A 22,034-nucleotide genomic window follows, 5' to 3' on the forward strand; every position below is an offset into this window, starting at 1 on the left:
TACGAAGAACAGGCTGGGGGATGGGGGTGGGGCGAGGTACTCTAGGTAACATATTAAAGCCTCCCCCCGGGAAACCTTTCCTATTCTCCTTTGTCACAAGTAGCTAGCCATATTGCTCCCAACATTTGAGACAAACTTGTATTTTTAACTTTTATTAGTAATAACTAGCATTTATGTAGCACCTTAAATTGGCAAAGTGCTTTGCAAATACCATTTTTTTTTATCCTTATGACAACCCTGAGAGGTGTCATTCCTATTTAGTGAGGAAACAGAGAGGTTAAGTGACTTGCCCAGGCTGTGTGACCCTGGACCACTCAGTTAACTTCTATTGACCTCAGTTTCCTCCTCTGTAAAATAGAGATAATAAGGACATCTACCTCCCAGGGTTGTTATGAGGATCCGACGAGGTAATGTTTGTAAAGGCTATATAAATGCTAGCTAGTAGCAGGAAGTGTTTGAGGTCAAATTTGAATTTAGATTTCTGACTCTAGGTCCAGCCATCTCCCCATTGTGCCACCTACCTGCCTCTATCTGAACTTCAATAAAAGGGGCATTTCCACATACATAGTAAAAGAGAAAAACACTGTACACGAAACTGCAGAGCTCTACTATGTACAGCTTGCTTTTCTTTTAACTGCATAATAAATTCAACCTTAGCTTTTCAAAGCTGTCATGTTTGTGCTTTCTAGCCTTCCCTACAATGTAAATCTTAGAGCTGTTTTTATATGGAAATTTCCCACCACGAGATTATTAGGCCAATAAATCAGTAAATAGATTACTTTCCAATTCATATTAATCATATTGCACACTTAACTTAAAAATAGTTTAATATGAGTTATTAAAAATTGATTACATCCCTTTTTAGGAATAAAGATTGGACCTGTGATTTGACCAGTATAGCAATCTCCCTGGTGAGGAAACTCCTTCTATCAATGCTGGTTGATGTTTTCTTCAAGTTATAGTCTTTTGAGAGTTGCCTGTGTAGAACTGCATAGCAAAAAAATATATATTTAAATATAATGTTGCATTTCAATGACATAATTTTTTTACAATAACGATTAAGAAAGAATTTGCGTTTGTCTACAAGGCTTTGCCATTTTTAAAGTGCTTTCACTTACATCTCATTTACTCTTCATTGCAGCTCTCTAACTGTAAGCAGAACAGGTTTTATAATCTCTAGGGGGGGGGAGGGTTGGCAGCAATTAGGGTTAAGTGCCAGCAATTAGGGTTAAGTGCCTTGCCCAGAGTCACACAGCTAGTAAGTGTTATGTGTCTGAGTCTGGATTTGAACTTGGGTCCTCCTGACTGCAGGACAGGTGCTCTAGCCACTGCACCACCTAGCTGCCCCTATAATCTCTATTTTAGAGATGAAGAAACTGAGCTCAGAGAAGATGTCAGTCAATTAGAAGCTAAGTGATTTATCCAAGTTAACACATTAAGAGGCAGAAACAGAAATGGAACCCAGTTTTCAGATTCTTAATTCACTCTTTCTTCCACTACTCAATGCTACATGGACTTGCAACATATAAAAAATGTGATCCATTAGAGTATGCAATCTATAATTATGGTGACATTATTTTCCAAATTCCAAATCAGCAAATATTATCCAATAAAATATTTTTTTTAATTTGACTCACAGGGCAACAGGACAGAATATTTCAAATCAGAACTAAAATACTGAGGTGGATAATCATCAGGCCTTTACTGACTCTACCGTCTTTAAGGGACTCACTTTGAATGAATTCTGTATTAATAGATTAGTCCCTCTTGGGGGAAAAGGTTTAAAGCCTGAAGCTATAGAGCACAGTTTTTCTGTATTCCAAATTTAAAAGTTTATATGCTGTAAAACTCATAATTTTAGAACCATATTATGACAAACCGAGCTATGCCAGAATCTTTAAAACATAGCAGTAATAATAATAATAACTAGCCTTGTTATAGCGCTTTAAGGTGTGAAGAGCACTTTGCACATTTTATCTTATCCTCACAATAAGCCCAAGAAGTAGATGCTCTTATTAGCCCTCTTTTACAGATGAGGAAACAGAGGCAGACAGAAGTTAAGTAACTTGCCCAGGTCACTCAGCTAGTAAACACCTGAGGCTCTATAATAGCATATACATATTATTACTAAACCATAGCATCATAGAATCTTAAGGACTGGCAAAGATATTTGCAATTATCTAGTCTAGCCTCTTAATCAATTCAAGAGTCCTTTCTTTGGCTTTCCTAGTAGAAGATCATTCAACCTTCTGTTGAACGCTTTTGGTTTGTGGTTTTTGGTTTTTTTCTAAGCAATGGGGCTAAGTGACTTACCCAGGGTCACATAGCTAGTAAGTGTCAAGTGTCTGAGACTAGATTTGAACTCAGGTCCTCCTGACTCCAGGGCCAGTGCTCTATCCACTGCGCCACCTAGCTGCCCCACCCCAACTTCTCTCCAACAAGCTAAAAATTCACAATTCCTTCCACTATTGCTTTTTTAGAATGGTTTTCAGATCCTAGTCAGGATATGCCTGTTCAGGCATATGCCAGTGATCCCGGCATTGAATCCAGTTCTCCAAATGTGATCTTACTACTGAAGAACACAGCAGGAATGTCACCCTTCTTTATTCTGAACACACCCCTGTGTCCTTCAAAGGATCTGTTATCTCATCTCTGTGGGTATTCTCTCCATGGATACAGACCTCAGGTCACCTGCATCTCCTTGTCCAGCATCATCATCGTTCAGATCCTTGCTGGTCCTTCGTTCTGGAAGACAACCATAACATTGGGAAGGCGATGCCGTGACTTGTGGGTGAGTTGGATTACAGTGAGTCACCAGCCTCACTATCTCCTCCAGAGCCATTTTCTCCTCTGGTCCAGATATGGATCAGGACCACTGGAAATGGCCCCCAATTATTGTTCATGTCTTTCAATGAATATATGAAGAATCTACCCAAGGTGCCGAATGCCTTTTCTAGGGATTTTAAGTTTTTGTGCCTACCTGTAGAACACACGAGCTGTTTTAACAAGTCTAGCTTTCTAACAGTTAGTTGTCAGAACTGTCTAAGATCTGCCTTAAAATGAAATGGGGCTCCTTGTGGAGCTTTTGCTACATGAATGGCTCCCTTCCTTTTCTAGGCATACATACGCTTCATGATGTCTTTTTTTTTCAATTTGCTTTTACATCTTTTGTTTTCATATGGCCATCATTTCTCAAATATCCCTTCTCCCTGCACCACAGAAATTTTTTCGTATTAGTAGTTTTCTAGTTAGTAGCTTCTGACTCTTCATGACACAATTTAGGGTTTTCTTAGCAAAGATATTGGGGAAGCTTACCATTTCCTCCTCCAGCTCATTATACAGATGAGAAAACTGAGGCAAACAGGGTTAGGTGACTTGCCCAGGGTCACATAGCTAGTGAGATGAATTTTTCTGATTCCATGCCCAGCACTCTATGCACTTTGCCACCTTGCTGCCCCATCCCTTATGAAAAAGATTAGGAAGGAGTGGGGCAGGAAGCAGTTCAGCAAAACTACAAAGAAGGGAGGGAGGCATAATATCTTGGTATAACATCTTTTCATTCCCAAGCACAGTCATTATACCAATGCAGCATTCTGTTTCTGGGTGAAGAAGGAAGAGGAAGGGTAGCAGAGGGTACTGTCCTTTACAATTACATTGTCATTGTGTGCATTGTTTTCCTGGTTCACTCTGCCTCAGTAAGTCTCCCAGGGTTTTTCATGTTCATCATTTCTTATAATACCTATAATATTCCATAACATACATGTTCCACAATTTGGTTAGCCATTCCCCAATCAATGAACATCTTCTATGTTTCCAGTTATTTACTGCTACAAAGAGCAATGCTAGAAATATTTTGACGTATATTGGACCTCATGTTTAGATTAATTTGATCTCCTTAGGGAATACACCTACCAGTGTGACCTTTAGGGGCAAAAGATGGAAATTTTATTCTCTCCCCCACCTCATCCAATCCCAAATTGTTTTCTAGAATGGTTGGACCAGTTATAACTCTACCAACAGTGCATTAGTATTCTTGTCTTTCCCCAAACCCTCCAGTATTGGCTATTCCCAACACCCCCCTTTTTTTAGTTTCTTTTACCGGTGCACTGAGTGTAATGTGAAATCTCAGATTTTTTAAAAATTTACATTTCTCTTATTACTACTGATCTAGAGCACTCTTTCATATTGTTCACGGTTTGCAGTTCTTTTGAGAACTGTTTGTTAATATTTGAGCCCTTCTTTAATAACCTCTTTTACATTTCTTGCATATAGCTGTCATTGGTCATATGCTCCAGGCTTCTTACACTACCCATAGTTTCTCCACTTGCCTCTGAGTTACCTGCGATTTTGATTATTTTGCCGATCCCAGTGCTTCATGATTTGCAGCCTTATAAGCATTCCCAGGAGAATACTGATGATAAAACAATGGACCTTTTGTGTCAGGAAGCAACTTGGACTCATCGAAAGCAGGCAGTTTCTAAAATGCAATATAACCCATTTTCTCACCCTGTTTCATTCATGGAATTTGTGTCCCCAGCCACTAGCACAGTGCCTGGCACATAGTAGGCACTTATCCAAGGCAGGGGTTATTTAGCCTGAAGAAGAAAAAATTTAAGGACTGGGAGAGGGGAAGGAATCTGCAAGTATTTCAAGGGCTTTTATGTGAAAGAGGGTTTAGAGCTGTTAGTCTTGGCCACAGAGAACAAAACTAGGTGGGATGGGAGGTAAATTTAGGCTTGATGTAAGGGAAATATTGCTTTAAAAAAAATCATGTCCTTCCTCAGCGGGCAGTGAATTTCCTAACCCTAGGAGTCTTCACTGAGTGACTGCTTCATAGGAATGTCCTGGGAGTGGGGGTGGGGTGAGAGTGGGGTGGAGTAGTCTTTTCTAGGTTACAAATTGAACTAGACAGCCTCAGCTTCTCTTCCAACTCTGACATTCTGTGACAGTACAATTACCCTTCTTCTAGCCTAATGGCAGAATTTTACATCAGCCTTCCCAGATCTTCCTGAATCTTTATCTGTCATCTTACATATTAGCTAAGATTCCCATCTTTGTGTAATCTGCCTTTTGCTACTTTTCAAACTGGTTAATGGGAATACTAGTTGATCTTGACATTAATCAAAATGAGTATTTAATTATTTCCTCTAAAATAATAGCTATTAAAAGGAAAGGCCTATTTCTAACTTTACCCCTACTAAGTTTAGTCTTCACCATTGCTTGCCAAGATGCTGACTTCCTGAAAAAATCTTGGATGATATCCAGGGAATGTAGCTGAAATTTAGCTATCATTCTTATTTATAAATATCTACAAAATAAGCGCTCTGCATTTTCCTTGATATCATCCTTTTACCATAAGTCCATCTTTATCAAATAAAATCAGAGAAGTTATACCAAAATTTACTTTACAATGACTATATTGAGGTATCTCTGGTTTTTGCCATAGCTATAAAAAGCTTATTTTTCTCATCTATAAAAACCCAAGATGCAGCCTCATTATAGTAGATTAAGAACTAGGATTGAAGTCGAGAAGACCTGGGTTCTAGTCCCAGCTCTGACACATACTGGCTGTGTTACCCAGGGTAAGTAATTTAACCTCTTGGTGTCCAAGGCAGCTCTCTGAGACCATAGTTGCAAAACAGCTACTAATTTGCATCAATGGACCAAGTTTCCACACCAGAAATTCTCCAAATGGATAAAATCACAGATCCTGGCCAACAAAGGTTTAAAAAAACTTTTTTTTCAAAGAGCCTGCAGAAAAATTTTTAAATTCCTAACAAAGTAGAGGAACATTTTTAAAACAAACCTGCCATTTTTAGACAACATTAACTTTAAATAAATTTAAAAGAATATTTCTAACATATCACATTAAGTAACATAACATTAGTTACTTTCATTTGCAGAATACCTTTACCTTTTTTTTTTTAAGGCAGTTAGGGTTAAGTGACTTGCCCAGGGTCACACAGCTAGTAAGGGTCAAGTGTTTGGTCTGAGGCCAGATTTGACACTCAAGTCCTCCTGACTTCAGGGCCAGTGCTCTATCCACTGCACCACCTAGCTGCCCCCAGTCAAACTTTTAAGGTGCATTCTTAAAATACTTTTTAAAAAACATTTCCTATGTATTTACCGTTCTATGTTGTGTCATTGTGTGGACATGCATTATCTCCAGTGCTTTGCAACATGACCCATGTTTTATTTGTTTTCACCTCTATATCATACAGCATCTAGTAAGGTGCCTTGCACGCAGCAATTGTTCATTAAACATTTGTTTGGTTGAATAAATGAGTGAGTGAATGAGATGTGCTCCCATTCCAGAGAATGGAAGTCAGAAGTAAATTTTAATCCCAGCTCTGTGACTGCACACAAGTCAGTAAACTTCTCCAGGACTCAGCTTCCTCATTTCTAAAAATGTAGATTGGGATAGGTTGTCCCCAAGGTTTCTTCTAACCCTAGAATTCTATTATGCTAATAAATTAATTTTATTAATAATCTTCATAACACAGTTATATAGACTTAATTCTAGTTTTATATTTAGAAGCTAGAAACTATTCATTAGGAGTGATTTTGGTTTTCAGAGGCAGAGAGACGAAACTGCCAACATTCACTGCATTATGGAGAAAGCAAGGGAGTGCCAGAAAAACATCTGCTTCTGCTTCATTGACTACACCAAAGCCTTTGATTGTGTGGCTCACAACAAAATGTGGCAAGTCCTCAAAGAAATGAGATTACCAGATCATCTTGCTTGTCTCCTGAGGAACCTGTATGTGGGCCAAGAAGCAACAGTTAGAATTGAACATGTAACAACTGATTGGGTTAAGATTGGAAAAGGAGTATGACAAGGCTGTATATTTTCATCTTATTTATTTAACTTATATGCAGAGTACGTCATGCAAAATATCAGAGTGGATGAATTAAAAGCTGGAATTTAAGATCTGGGAGAAATATCAACAATCTCAGATAAGCAGGTGATATCACTCTGGTAGCAGAAAGTGAAGTGGAATTAAGAAGCTTCTTCATGAGGTTGAAAGAGGGGACTGTAAAAATCTGACTGGAAGCTTAACATAAAAAAAAAACCCAAGGTCTTGGCAACACGTCTTATCATTTCCTGGAAAATAGAGAGAGAAAGTGGTGTTAGACTTTATACTCTTGGGCTTAAAGATCACTGCAGACAGAGACTGCAGCCATGAAATTAAAAGACCCTTGCTCCTTGGAAGGAAAGCTATGGCAAATCCGGACAGTATACTAAAAAGCAGAGACATCACCTTGCCAACAAACATCCGTATAGTCAAAGCTATGGTTTTTCCGGTAACGATGTGTGGCTGTGAGAATTGAACTATATGAGGAAAGCTGAATGCCACAGAATAGGTGCTTTCGGATTGTGGTGTTTGAGATTTTTGAGAGCCCCATGGACAGCAGAAAGGTCAAATCAGCCATGTAATTAAATAAATTAATTCAGGCTATTCACTGGAAGATCTAATACTGAAGCTGAAGCTTAAATACTTAAATACTTTGACCACATAATGAGAAGACAGGACTCATTGGAAAGGACCCTAATGCTAGAAAAGATTGAAGGCAAAAGGAAAAAGGGACAGCCAAGGTGAGATGGATAGATAGCATCATGTAAGCAATAAACATGAGCTTGAACAGACTTTGGGAAATAGCGGAGGTTAGAAGGCAAAAGAGTCAGACATGACTGACCAACAAGAAAAACTGAGTTATTGAGTTATTTTATATATGTAAATTAATCAGAGGAGATACTTAGAAAACCAGAAAGTAAGCCATCTCTAATTCAAAAGACATGAAAATTTGAGGAATGATTTTCTGTGCTCTTATTAGGAAGAGAATATTAGTCACTACAAGTAAGGCACTTACTGTTTAATTTTTGATAAACTTCTAAAGCTTGTGAATTCTGGATTTGCTTTTCCACAAAAAAATTATACAGTACAAGTTATTTTAATAAGCATTTATATTTTTGAATACTTTATTTAAAAATTTGACATGTTAAAAAAAAAAAGCAGACACCATGTCAGTCAAGTTAGGATAAAAAAACTTTAAATTTTGTTTAGTGATGTTATCTTTTGTACTTCAGTCATTTCCCAGTATACTGGCTTGGCTGTGTGACCCATTCCAAGAACCCACCCTTCTGACAAAGAAAAAGTAAGGTACAATCATATGTAACATTCCATATCCTTAGTAGTGTTTTACCTCTTTACCAGGAATATGGAAGTGCCACTAAATTAGCTCAGGCCTTCAGTTGCCTAGAGTATAGGCCCTAGACTACTGTAATAATCTTCTGGCCCATGTATTTATCTCATCCATGCTATCCTCTATACCACTGCTACAGTAATGTTCCTAATGCATAGCTCCGATCATATTAAATCCTAGCTCCAAAAGTGGCGGTGACATCCTATTTCCTTTCCAATAAAGTACAAACTTCTCTACCTAACACTCAAGGCCCTCCACAAAAGCTTCACTCTATCCTCCCCAGCATTCCTCTCACATATCTCCTTTGCTAACAAATTAGACTATTCACAGACAACTTCACCAACTGTTTCCCAATTTAATTCACTTGGTGTTCTGTCCCACACACCTAGAATACACTGTTCTTCCCATATTTCCAACTGTGAAAATCCTACCAATTCTTCACGGCCCTGTTCCAATGTCATCTCCTTCAAGAAGCTTTCCTAAATTCCTCCAGCCAGAAGTCATTTCTTTCTCATCTGAACTCGTTCTGTTCACACCTCTCCTATGTACACAGAATAGTCTATTTTGCGCATGCATATTTATTTCTTATCTCCCCTAAATTATAAACTCCCTGAGACCAGAGACCATATGTTTGTTTTAATTTCTGTAACACCAATAATCATATATATGGATATTTGCTATATGCTATAAATATTATACAATATGTGTATACAGATATAAATATATATAGACATATATGTAAATCCTCACAGGTATATGCTCATATATCTTATACATATATGTATGTGTGTATATACATATAAATATGTGTATAATATATAGAAATATATATGACTCAATAAAGTGTCTATAAAATTAAATTAGAATGAAGTCCAAACTCTTGAGCCTAGTGGAGTCATAGACCCATAGGTCATTAGAGGTGGAAGGAACCTTATAGATTGTGTTGTCTAACCACTCTACAGATAAAGAAATTGAGGCCCAGAAGAGTAAAATGACTTCTGATGCCCGATCTAGCATACCATACCACCTCTCTCTTCTCCTGATTGGAATGCCTAAAGTTCTCTATTTTGTAACACAAAATCAATACTTGACTACCAAAGTATATTTCTTTGAATTCTTCTCTGGCTATTTCACCCCTATCTCATTCCCTTTCAGATTAAAGCCTCCTAAAGAGAAAGAACTGTCTTTTACTTCCTATTTCCCACCATGCCTAACACACAATGCTCTGCTTGAGGTAAGTGCTGAATAAATTTTTCTGTGATAAATGCATCTTGTGAACTCTTCTTTCAACAACTACTTTACTTGCTGTTATATTTGTATGAAGTCTCCTAGATTAATTCTAGGAAGCATTTTTCTAATGAGTAGCATTAGAAGCTATCATTTCTGGAATTATTTATATTAGGGTACATTATTAAAATACTAAATAATAAAAGCAACAGTGAAGATTTTCAATCCTACTGTAAATAAAAAGCCATAAAATACCAAACAATGATCTTTTTAAGTCTGCAATAGGAACAAATTAACTTTATTTCCATATGCAATAACAGTTAATATATCAGGAAAAACTAATTTTCAATGTATAACATCTGTTTATCTTGAAAGAAAAAATAGTTCTTTGTTACCATTTTAAAGAATCAAACCTAAAATAACAGGAGTTTAAATTGCCTTATAAAGAATTATTAAAAAGAAATACTTTATAGTTCTTGGCTTTAAATATGTCACTGCAAAAAAAAAAAGTGCAGTTGTCACATTTTTTTGAATTCCCAAGATGGAAAAACTACACAAAGCACTCTTTTGAGAATTCAGCAGCTGTGCTTTGAAAGACTCAGAAAGGGCAAATGCTAACATCAACCACTTTTAACTACTCTAGAATTTCAAATATTGTAGCTTCTTCCTCAGAATAACGTATACTTCTTATCTATTAATAAGAAATTTGTTCATTCATTCAGCATTATTAAGCACCTACTCTGTGCAAGGCACAAAGCCTACAGTAAAAATACAAAGATGCTCGCACCATTTAGAATCATTTATTGAAATCTATTTTGATGTATATCCAGATTTCACCTCTTTTCCAAGAGCCATGCTGCATCACCTTTCATCCTCCTGCAGGATTCCATGCTAGGTTGTGCCACTGGCATCTCAAATTCAAAGGAGGAGACAGATGCTAGAAATATTGCGGAGGCAGAATTGATATGACTTAACAGTTGGTTCAATATGGTAGAGAGAAAAATCACAAGATCATAGATTTAGTGCTGCCAGCTTTGGTCCTGAAAAAAGCACGTTCACTACAAGCTACCAGAATGTTACGTGGCATGAACACCACTCAAAATGTTTATGCTTCTGTTTTTAAAAATTCCCAATTTTATCCCATACACCATTGTGTGATTATAGTACCAACCTAAATTTTTATAAATAATTGCTTTATATTTATAGATAATCTTTAAGTTGATTTAATAAGAATTTCATTACTGCTGAGCAGCTGAGAAATGCCTTTTAGAATAATTTTATAAAGCTGTGATAAAAAAGAACAATTAGTAGCTCTTCTGTAGTCTCTATACAAAGCTTTTCGGATTATAGATTTAGTGCTAGAAGGAACCTCCGAGGTTATCTAGTTCAGTTCTCTTATTTTACATGTAACAAGGATTCTGACTACTTTGCCATAGCTTCCCTCCTCATTAGGCCCATGGAACAGATTAAAAACTGGATCAGAAGTCATTGTACTTGGAAAGGGAGTAAAATGGCCCATTACATACAGAAAAAGAAACTAAAGCCAAGAGATGTTAAATAATTTGTCAAAAGTCACACGATTTCTCTGATGCCAAATACAGCACTTCCTTTCCTAGTCAGGCTTTTTTGGAGTAAGTGGAAGTAAGGGATTGGTCTGGACTGGTGGTTCCATTGGCTTAAAGCAGGGGTGTCAAATTCATATAGAAACGGGCTATGAATCCGTACATAAGGGTCCCTGACTCAGCTTATTCACTTAGTTTTAAAACAGTGTTATCTATGCTTTTTGGTATTTTATAATTTATGATGTTACCTATTCTTTATGGTATTTTCATTTATATTGTTAAATATTTCCCAATTACATTTTAACCTGGTTCCAGTGCACTTGAGAGTGTTGTAGCAGGTCTACTGGCTATGTCTGACACTTCTTCTTATAGAAATTCACTATCCATTCAGCAATTTATCTGTAATTTATAGCCTTAGAGAATTGCCTAATAAGTTGATTTGTCCATGCTTATACAGCTAATATGTGTCAGGGGCAGGGTCTTTATTACTCCAAAGCTAGCCCGCTCCCCACTATTCCAGGATGCACCAGATACCCATACTGGGAGATATCAGCACCCTTAGTAGGTTGGTCAACCACTGTAAAAGAGGCCAGCAGCTGAACAGCCGTGGAAACGAAATAAAAAGTCCTTCGCCATAGTGACTGTCAGTAATCTGAATAAGTTTAAGTCAATCAGCCAAAATTGGTGGTAAACATATATGGTGGTAAAGAATGTTAAGGTTTGTAGCTTTATGAGCTAGGAGATATCACCCTTTTGACAACCCATGCTTCTGCTACAGTTGTGGTAGCATACCAATTTATATATTACTTCAATGTTCTTTGTTGCTGTGTACAAAAATACCCATTTTGGATGACTGTGAGTCATGGAAGAACTAAAGTTTCTGAAGAATTAACATTGAAAATCATCTAAAAGGGGAACCAAAGGAGAAGTGCATGGTGGGTATGAGCAGGCTTTACCACATTGCAATCATAGCATTATTAAGGAGCTGAAGAGTAAAGTATGTCATTAAAGAAAAGTATATGCAAAAAAAAGATGAGCTGGTTGTGTGGTTTGTCAAGACGATGACATGTCCAGAAAAGGCAGGGTTAGCTCCTGGTATGTTACAGGAAACTCTTCTCAATCCCTAGGGCAAAGTTATAGGGCACATAGGGTATATAGGGCAAAAATCACACAGGATAGGCAAATATGAATGGATTGCCATCTGAATCACTGAAGTAAATTCATACCAGTGAGGACATAGACCATCCTTCTCCTCTTATGCAGCAACAGCCATGGAACAGAGCAATCCTAGCATTCTACCCTTTGAATGCCTTCTAAAATACATTGTTTATTTTAAACTGCTTGGTTAGCTAAACCCAACTGAGGTTTGATATTGAAAATACACCAGATGCATTTTTATAGATATTCAGAGAATGAATGGATGAAAAAGCATTTATTAAATACTTAAGGTGTGCCAAGTGCAAGGGCTAGAAACAGAAATTCACAATAATCCCTAGTTCATTGGGTGAGATAACACATATAGGAAAGTACAGCTGCAGAGCACAGGGGAGGGCCCAGTGGTCTGGAGGGTATGATGGCAGAGCAGATGGTAAGGACAGGTGGTCCATAAAGCACCACAAGAGGGTAGAGAGCACAGCTTGGTGGTACTGCAGCGCCCCTTCATCAAGCATTTATCTGCCCCGACCTGCAGGGCCAGTATACGTGGGGGGTCGAGGAGGACCCTGGCTGAAGGGAATGGGTGAAAAGGAGGAGTGAGACCAAAAGGATGGTAGGCAAGGTCTAATTTTATTTTTGAGCATTACAAGCTTATATAGGGCAAAGCGGGGAGGGGCAAAAGAGGAAAATAGGCCTCCGGGACTTTCCAGGGGCGGTGTGGCAACATCTTGCGGTCAGCACTTCTGTTGACAGGAACACGTTATGGTACGGTTTGTCCCGGAACAAGCTGCTTGGGGTGTGGTGTTCTCACGGGGTTAGGGGCCCACTACCAGGTGCTGGCCTCCAACATGTCCCCCTTTTTTATTTAAAATAGCAGGTGAGAGGCCTGTCTTAGGCTATGAGGTCGGCCTCCATGTTCAAAGCGCATTAGTGGCAGTGGTCCCTGTCTTAGGCTAAGCGAGGGGACCCCACGATGTAACCCATCATGGCCTCACTCTATTCCCGTCATGGGGAAGCAACTGCAGCCGCGCTTATCTTTTTGACACATGGGACCTCAATATTCCCGTCATGGGCTTTCTCACAGCTGCCAGATTACTTTTATCCTTAAGATTTCTCCACCACCGCGAGCAGCGAGATTCCGGTTGCACGAGCTTCGAGAACTGGAGACCCTCTTCCATGGTATCAGTAGGATCTTCTGACGAAGCAAGTTGGTGGTAATGGATATTGACGGTGTTTTTAAGAGAAGCCTCAATCTGCGTTTTAATGAAAGAGGTTAGTCTAGTAAAGGCCCAGGGTCCAAAAGAAAGAAGTAGGAGGAGACCAATTAAAGGTCCAAGGAGAGGGAGGAGGTATGGGAGGACTCCATTCAAGCCACTCCAGAGGGGATTTTCAAAAAGTTTTTTGCGTCTTTTAATCAGATCCTCTTGCAGTTTTTTGATTTTATCCCGCACTATCCCAGATTTATTTGCATAGAAGCAACATTTTTCTTGTAGGGCTAAACAAATTCCCCCTGTTCTGCTGTGAGTAAATCTAGGCCCCTCCTATTCTGAAGAACGACTCCCGCCAGGGAGTCAATTTGGTCTTGAGGGTCATTTATCGTCCCCGAGAGGGTTTGCACATCATTAATAAATTGATGGGATAGTTTTGTATATGAATCAACAGCAACTCCTATGCCGGCAGAGCCGGTAGCGAGTGCCCCTGTAATCCCAAGGCCAACAAGGAGGGGGATAAATGCGACAGCCCTCTTGGGTCTTCCAGTAATATAATCAAAACTGGGCAGTGGGACAGGCTCATCTCCCGGAATGATGTCGATATCAGGGAGGATTGAAATTTGTGTGCAGAGTCCTGTCCAATTCTGGGGGAGGGCAGGGTAGGCCATATTTCCCCCACAGGCGAAAAGTTGTCCCGGCAGGGGACAGAGAGATTCCTGCGAGGTATAGTTTTTGATTTCAGAGCAATTAGCAAAGGTAGCGAGACCAACATCAATATCAGCAGTGGAATTCTGAAATGGGGCTTGGATACAAGGAGAGGGGCGGAGACCTACAGGTTGTACCTTAAAAGGTGGACTAAGTGTACAATTTATGGATGTGGAGCCATTCTGGGATATCAAAGCTATGGGCATGGGTGTGCCAAGGGCCATACACAGCCAGCAATCGGCAGCCAAATCAGGGTTAGAGTAATTAAGGGCCTTAAGTGTTGCTTCAAGGATTTCTGAAGTTTGGACATCTAGGTCCGTTCCCCGGGGTTTGGGCAGTGCAAGTGGATGGTAATGGATGGGGGGGTACATACTCTTAATTATTTCATTTATACGTTCCCTTACCTCATGTTCCCTAATTTGGTCTGTAGGGCCACCCCCATCAGAGATATGGACAGGTGCATGAAGGGACCAACAGACATTTTTTCCAATATTTTCTTTGCCACAGGAAGCCTGAGCATACTTGTTGGAATTTCCACGTAGGCTGGAGCTACTCCCTAATTCCCCTCCAAAGGTGCCAGCATATTCTCTCTCTTGTATTGTAGTAAGATAGACTGTTCCCGAGCTGCCACTGCACTGCTGGGTAGAACTATAGCATGTGGAGTGCAAGGCCTCAAGGTAGTTGCAATCACTGGGGCAAGGCCCGGGCTGGTCACCATTCGGAGGGATAACTCGGGGCTTTCTTACACATTCCCACTTGGGTTTGGAGATGCCTGTGATAGAATGACGGTAGGCGAGGTAGGCTGTCTTTTCCCCGCAGTCAACTTCTTGCGTGTAGGTGGCGGGACGGACAGTGAACGCGCCCCCGCCGCAGTCACAAGGGCTTCCAAAGAGGGCACGGCTGAGCGCTACTGGGTCAGGAGATTGAAGACCACCGTGGCTTCCATGGAGCAGGAGGAGAAATACTAGGATTGTCATCTTCTGTAAAACAGAGAAAGAAAACAGAGGTGTCTCAGGGGGGTGTGGTTCCCTGGACGGCATTATGAGTTTCTGGCTTGTCCATCAACCTAATCAGCCTTTCAGGCAACCATCTAGCATTTTGGCACTTTGAATCATAAATACAAGCATGGCCTTTGCCCCAGATTAACAAAGAGGTTTTTGAGGAGCGTAATAGCCAATATGTTGATCATGAATGGCTTGCTCAATTAAGGCAAGGGCCTTACGAGCCTCCGGTGTGAGAGAGCGGGGTGAATTTGGATCGGAGTCTCCTTTAAGAATATCAAACAAGGGTCTCAGTTCCCCTGTAGTGATCTTAAGATATGGCCGAAGCCAATTCAATTCTCCCAGTAATTTTTGGAAATCATTAAGGGAGCAAAGGTGACTCACTCGTAGGCGAACCTTCTGGGAGAGAATGCGATTCGTCAAGAGTTCAAATCCCAAGAACAGCTGGGGGGGGCAGGTTTGTACTTTATCAGGGGAAATATTAAGGCCCCGATATTCCAACGCCTTAATGAGCTCCTGTGATACCTGAGTCAATTCCTCATTATTTGGTCCTGCCAGGAGGATATCGTCCATATAATGGATAATATAAAGCTTGGGATACTGCAAGCGAAAAGGATCAATTGTTTGGGCAACATATTTTTGGCACAGCGTAGGACTATTAGCCATGCCTTGTGGCAAAACTTTCCACTGAAAGCGCGGAGAAGGGCCCACACAATTGGTAATAGGAACACTAAAAGCGAAGCGCTGACAATCGGAAGGGTGGAGGGGAATGGAAAAGAAGCAATCCTTAAGATCAATTGTAATCTTAGAAAAATCTTGCGGTATGGCTACAGGGGAGGGGAGCCCAGGTTGAAGGGCCCCCATAGGAATCATAGTTTTATTGACGGCCCGTAAATCATGTAAGAGTCGCCATTTACCTGATCTTTTTTGGATAACAAAAATGGGCGTGTTCCACGGGGATGTAGATGGTTCTATGTGACCTGCAGCTAGTTGCTCCTGCACTAAAGCAAGCGCTGCCTCCAGTTTTTTCTTGGGTAAGGGCCACTGGTCTACCCAGACGGGTAGGTCATTTCTCCACGAGATCCTATCTGCCTGGAGTGCAGGAGGACCCGTGGCCCTCACGAAAAATGGTTCTGATTATCTGGGCTCTCACAACCAAGGCCTGCTCGTCCTTTTCTCCCTTCAGCAACAATGGGGACAGTTGCCCTTGACCTTTCTTGCCTAATCCTTGCCCTGGGAGAAATCCCTGGGAGAGCATTTGACGGGTCACAACGGTATTTGGGCTGCACATAATTACCCCCATCTGTGAAAGAATGTCCCTTCCCCATAAGTTGACAGGTAAGCCGGGGATCACAAAAGGCCGAACAGTCCCTTTATTTCCTTCTTTGTCTTGCCAAGGCAGCCATTGAGAGCTCTGTAGGTATTGTGGGATTGACCTATGCCCTGCAAGTGTGTCATGGATGGTTGAAGGGGCCACGAAGATGGCCAACTGTCTTTTGAATAACAGTCGAGTCAGCTCCTGAATCTAATATTCCTTCAAAAAGCCTGCCTTGAATAAAAAGCGTAAGCATGGGGCGGTCTTGGGAAATGGCCTGGACCCAATAGATGTCTGAGGAACCAGGCTTGGAGTGGCCTCTAACAGTGGCGAGAGCAGGGTATGGAGTCTGTAGGGGGAGCGGGAGAGCCTGCGCAAGGCGTTGTCCCTGACGGACAGTGAGGGGCCCTTTCAGGGTTGAGGCAAGTATCTGAATTTCCCCCGTGTAATCACTATCCACAATGGAGGGTGAATCATGAGGCCATTAATAGTAGCGGAGGCGACCAAGGATGAAAAAATAGAAGTCAGGGGGCGGGGGGCCAAAGATGCCTGTAGGAATAATATGGACGCCACCCTCGGGAGTCAATACTGAGGTGGAGGCGGCACACAAGTCCACCCCTGCGCTTCCTGCAGTGGCTCTGAAGAGTGGGGTGTGGACTGGCTGATCCCCGAGGCCCGAACAAAGGGGTCGACTGGGGGGCCCGGGGCTGGCCCCTCCGACCGTTTCCCTGTAAAGGGTGGCCATGAACGTCTGTAGTGAGCGGCAGGTTGCCCAGTGTTTCCCTTTCCTACACCGAGGGCAGAGGGTGGAGGGTTGGGAAGCCTTATTGCTGATTGGAGCGGAGGGAGTGTCAGGGGCACTAGGGCACTGTCGGGCAAAATGGCCAGGTTGACCACACCGGAAGCATGCCTTTTGGGAGTCCCCGGTTTGGAGAGCTGCCCCTATGGCCAGATGTACGGCCTGGGACATTTTGGTAGTGAAGGGATCTACATCTCTGCACATACGTATCATTTCCTCTAATGTTTTATCTCTCCACTTCCCCGACCGACAGGCATTGTTAGCATTTTCATATGCTAAGCGTCTCACAAGCTGATCATTAGACGCTTCTTGCCCTAAGGTTCGTTCAGTTGCTTCCAAGAGCCTACTAACATACTCAGAGAAATCTTCCTGAGTTCCTTGTACGATCTTATTAAGCGGAGCAAGGGGGGATCCAGAAGTGGGCAAGGCACGCCAAGCGCGAATGCAGCATTGGCGGTTTGCGCCAAGAGGCCTATTGGGAGGCAGCGTTGTTTGGCCTCCTCTGCGTATTTCCCTTGACCACTCAACTTTCATAAGTCCACTTTAAAGCGGGGGAGCCAGGGGATTTTTGGTTGGCTGTAGCCATGGATTGGCAGCGGTCGAAAAATCTGCTTTCCATGTCAAGAACTGCCCCCTTGAAAGGACTGCCTGTACTACACGAAGCCATTCTGCCGGCAAGAGATATCCTCCGCGGGACATAGTTCAAGAGCTGAGAGGGTGAACGGGGCGTTAGGACCATAGGACTTGACGGCGGCGTTAAGATCCTTAATCCCTTTGAACTGCAATTCCTATATTCTAACCGCTGTCCTTCCTTTTTTCCAATTGCCCATTCCTCTTCTTCTTTTTCCACTATCCTGTCCCTCCCCCTCTCCCTCGTCCTCTTCCCCTTCTTCCTCACTTTCTTCATCTCCCTCCCCTTCACTGGCAGAAACTTCCTTGGGGTCGTTGTGTGAGGAGTCAGGCTGACGAGACCGGGTCATAACAGGGAATATCATGGGCGCCTTGTTAGATTTTCTATCTCTAGCACTGGCTCTGATCTTTTTCAGGGGTTTCTGATGTAACTGCGACCTATTGGGGGAAAAATGACAGAATTCTGGAGGGAGTGTTGCAGGGAACTCAGTTCCGAAGAGAGTTGTGCATATTGCTTTTGTAGATCTAAGACTTCTCGGAGCTCCTTAACTTGAGTGGAGAGTTGACTTCTGGCGGATGTGAGGGCTGAGGAAGTGGGAATGGGGGGCAAAAGCGCAGGAGCGCAAGTCTGGGATATGTAGGGAGGGGGTAGGTACTGGGGAGTTATGGGCCAGTCCGGGTTATTATATCGGGCGGCTTCTTCCTCCAGTTCCGCCTCGTCCCCGGGATCTAGAGTATCAGGGTCAGGATCTCCTAAAGGAGGAGTTTTGTGTTTTGCAATTATAGGCAGTGTTAAAGGTTCAGTAGCCGGGACCGTTTCCACAGGGAGGGGAGGATAAAGAGGCTTTGGAGGTTCCGGCGGAATGGTAATGACCACGGAGGGGGGTCTAGGGGGACTTTTTCCCACTGATTCTAATGACTTTGTAGAGGCGGTTCGTGATAAAGGGCGCTGTAGCGATTTAACAGAAGCTGCCCGCGACAAGGGGCGTAAACAAAACTCTGCCACCGAAAGGAGTTGGCGCTTGCCTGGGTCCCCAGGGGCAGATTCCACTATGTCTCTGATGATACCCCAGTAAGAAAAAGCCGAGGGAGGGACCGCCTCTGGCCCTTCAGTTTGCAACTTTCTATTGAGGTCTCTCCCGACCTTCTGCCACTTTCCCGGATGAATATCTGGGCCGGTAACCATAAACCAAGGGCAGACCTCATCTACAAAAAGAAAGAATTTCAAAAGGTCCTTTTTCTTAACTTTAACTCCTCTCTCCTTAAGGGCATGCTTAAGGTCTTGGATAAAGACCTGCTCCTTAGAAAGGTTGGAACCCATGATTAGAATGAGGCGGACGAAAACTCAACTTACCAAAACGCAGGGGCTCTTCATGAGCGATGAGAAGGAGGGGGTCGCGACGAATCGTTTCTCAATGCTGGTCCGCCTGGCAGAAGTCCGAACCTCGAGCCCCACGTTGGGCGCCACTTGCCCCGACCTGCAGGGCCAGTATACGTGGGGGGTCGAGGACCGGACCTGGCTGAAGGGAATGGGTGAAAAGGAGGAGTGAGACCAAAAGGATGGTAGGCAAGGTCTAATTTTATTTTTGAGCGTTACAAGCTTATATAGGGCAAAAGCGGGGAGGGGCAAAAGGGGAAAATGGGCCTCCGGGACTTTCCAGGGGCGGTGTGGCAACATCTTGCGGTTAGCCCTGACAGGAACACGTTATGGTACGGTTTGTCCCGGAACAAGCTGCTTGGGGTGTGGTGTTCTCACGGGGTTAGGGGCCCACTACCAGGTGCTGGCCTCCAACATTTATCGAGTACTCACTCTCTATCAAGTATCATACTAAGAATCTTGTCCTAGCCCCCAAGGAGCTAACCTATGGGAAGCAACAACATGTACACAGATAAGTAAATAGAAAATATATGCAAAGGTATTTGAGGGGCAAGGATCACTAACAACTGGAAGAATCTGGAGCCTTGAAGGGATTCCAAGAGAAGCTGAGGAAGAAAATCAATCTACACATGAGGGGACAGCCTTGCAAAGGCGCAGAGGCTGAACATGCATGTTGAGTGTGCTAAATAGCTAATAAGCCAGTTTGACTGGAGGGTCGAATGTGCAACAGGGAGTAATGTGAAATCAGTCCAGGAAGATAGGTTGGAGCCAGAATATGAAAGGCTGTAAGTGCCAAAGAGAAAATAGATATTTTATCCCAGAGATGATAGGGAACAACATGGTCAGACTTGTTAGGAACATCGTTGGGACCTATGCAGAGGATGTATTCAGTAGGGGAGAGGCTAAACGCAGGGGAAACAATTAGAAGACTATTATAATAATCCTAATCCTCATAATAGTCTAGAGTAGAGCTGAAGTGGTCCTGAACTAAGGTGGTGGTCTATGAGTACAGGGAAGGGGGTAGAATTGACAAGACAGGGTCACATAGTAACTGTCTGAGCCTGGATTTGAAATCATGTGTTCTGATGTCAGGCCTAGCTCTCTACCCACTGTGCACCTAGCTATTTCTACTACGGTCAAAAAATATTAAAAGAAGATCACATTATTTTTAAGATTTGCAGCTTCAGTGGGCCAAGTGCTATGGACAAATAACATTTAATTTACACATCCAACTTAAAAATATTGATATTTGAGAGATTCAAAAGGAGTCAAAAGATTAATTGATTGTTCATTGATGGAGAAGAACAAATGAGTAATAAAAAAAGAAATAGCAAAAATCAAACCCCAAACAAATAATATGCTTCCTTGACATACACTTTAGTATATCTTCTGTCCATAGTACAGAAATTCAGTCTTGGAAGTCACCTAACCTTTTGCCCCCGGTCCTGGCAAAACCATACATGAAACAACACGGGTACACGAGAACCTGGACTGTTTTTAAAAACTTGAGAAGAAACTTCCTCTATCTTCTTAAGTCTTTCACCTTACTCAATTCTTCTTGCAACCATCATTGCCAGGAAATCTAACCTTCCTCTTTCAAACCTAAGACTTCTTAGACTACAGTTTCAGCAGTTGCTTCTTCTTTCTTCTTTCTCTGATGGTTTACATTTATACAGTGATAAGTTTAAGCACATACTAGAAATAAGCACACAAACTGAAATAAGTTTCAAATAACATTTATCATGTCCCCCAAGCTGGCAGCTAGGTGACTCAGTGGATAGAGCCCTGGGTCTGCAGTCAGGAAGACCTGGGTTCAAATCCAGACTCAGACACTAGCTATGTGACATTTAGGTCACTTAACCCTACAAGAAATCTTTCCCTATTCCCCTTATTGCTAGTACCTCCTCTCTGTAGATTATCTCCAATTTATCCTGTACACATAAATTGCAAGTGCTAGGAGGTTTCATGTTGTCTTCCTCTTTTGTCTTACACTCTGCAGCACTTAGCACATGCCTTGTATTTAGTAGGTGCTTAATACATGCTTGTTAACTGACTGATTCTCTGACCCTGGGCAGTCAGGCAATCAACAAATGTAATTTCTTAGATCTCAGCTCATCTATATTTTGAGGAGGTTGAACCAGAACCATGGATTACAGACCAGAATTATGGGTTATTAAAGCATGGTTGGACCAGAACCATGGGCTATTAATCATGGCTGGACCAGAACTGTCAGTTATTACCGATGTGGGACTCTTGAGGGGGAATTTCAATGTCTCCCTCAGGTTGGCTCAATAGGGCAATCCCCTGGCCGCCCATCTGAAGGGACGAACAGGACCCCTAGGGGGAGCCCGGGAGCAGACTCGATGGGGGGGGCCCCGGAAGCAGTGCATGAGAGCCGAACTACATTCCCCAGAAGCCAGTGCGGCGGGGGCGGGGCCAGGGCCAGGGACATTTCTGGACCTGCAGGGCCTGCCAAAGCCAAGGTAAATGCCGGCGCCGCTGGGGACCGGGGGAGGAGCCCCCCACCTGTCCACGCCTCTTCCCACGTCCCAAACTGTCCCCAAACGATGAAACGTGCTGCTCGTAGTGACCTCCGGGGTCTGGGCAGTTCCTGTACTCCTCCCCCCGTTTAGGGCCCCCAGAACACGGGTGCCGGTGTAGGGGAGGACGCCTCCTGGGCTGATCGGAGGCCTTTGGAGAAGAGAAGAGAATAATGAGGAGGGGGTCCGGCTCGGCTGGGGGAGGGTATGAAGGGGAGAGACGGGGGGGAGGGGAGGAAGGTCTGGCCCTGGGGCGACGTCGCGGGGGGGGGAGAGGGACCCTCCTCAGCCCACCAGGTAAACTGG

The 22,034-nt window shown here is 42.6% G+C and overlaps 1 protein-coding gene across 1 annotated transcript; it reads right to left on the reverse strand.

Moving 5' to 3' along the window:
- Positions 1 to 12,760: 12,760 nt before the first annotated feature.
- LOC110211157 (syncytin-1-like) lies at positions 12,761 to 19,597 on the reverse strand. The gene is given in 3 exon segments (XM_020990322.2): positions 12,761 to 13,662; positions 13,665 to 15,045; positions 19,165 to 19,597. Coding segments are annotated over 3 exon segments (2,187 nt in total). The 5' UTR covers positions 19,489 to 19,597; the 3' UTR covers positions 12,761 to 13,180.
- Between the last annotated feature and the right edge of the window lie 2,437 nt (positions 19,598 to 22,034).

Source organism: Phascolarctos cinereus, unplaced genomic scaffold (assembly GCF_003287225.1).
Source record: "Phascolarctos cinereus isolate Bilbo 61053 unplaced genomic scaffold, phaCin_HiC Scaffold_1;HRSCAF=81, whole genome shotgun sequence".
Classification (NCBI taxonomy): domain Eukaryota; kingdom Metazoa; phylum Chordata; class Mammalia; order Diprotodontia; family Phascolarctidae; genus Phascolarctos; species Phascolarctos cinereus.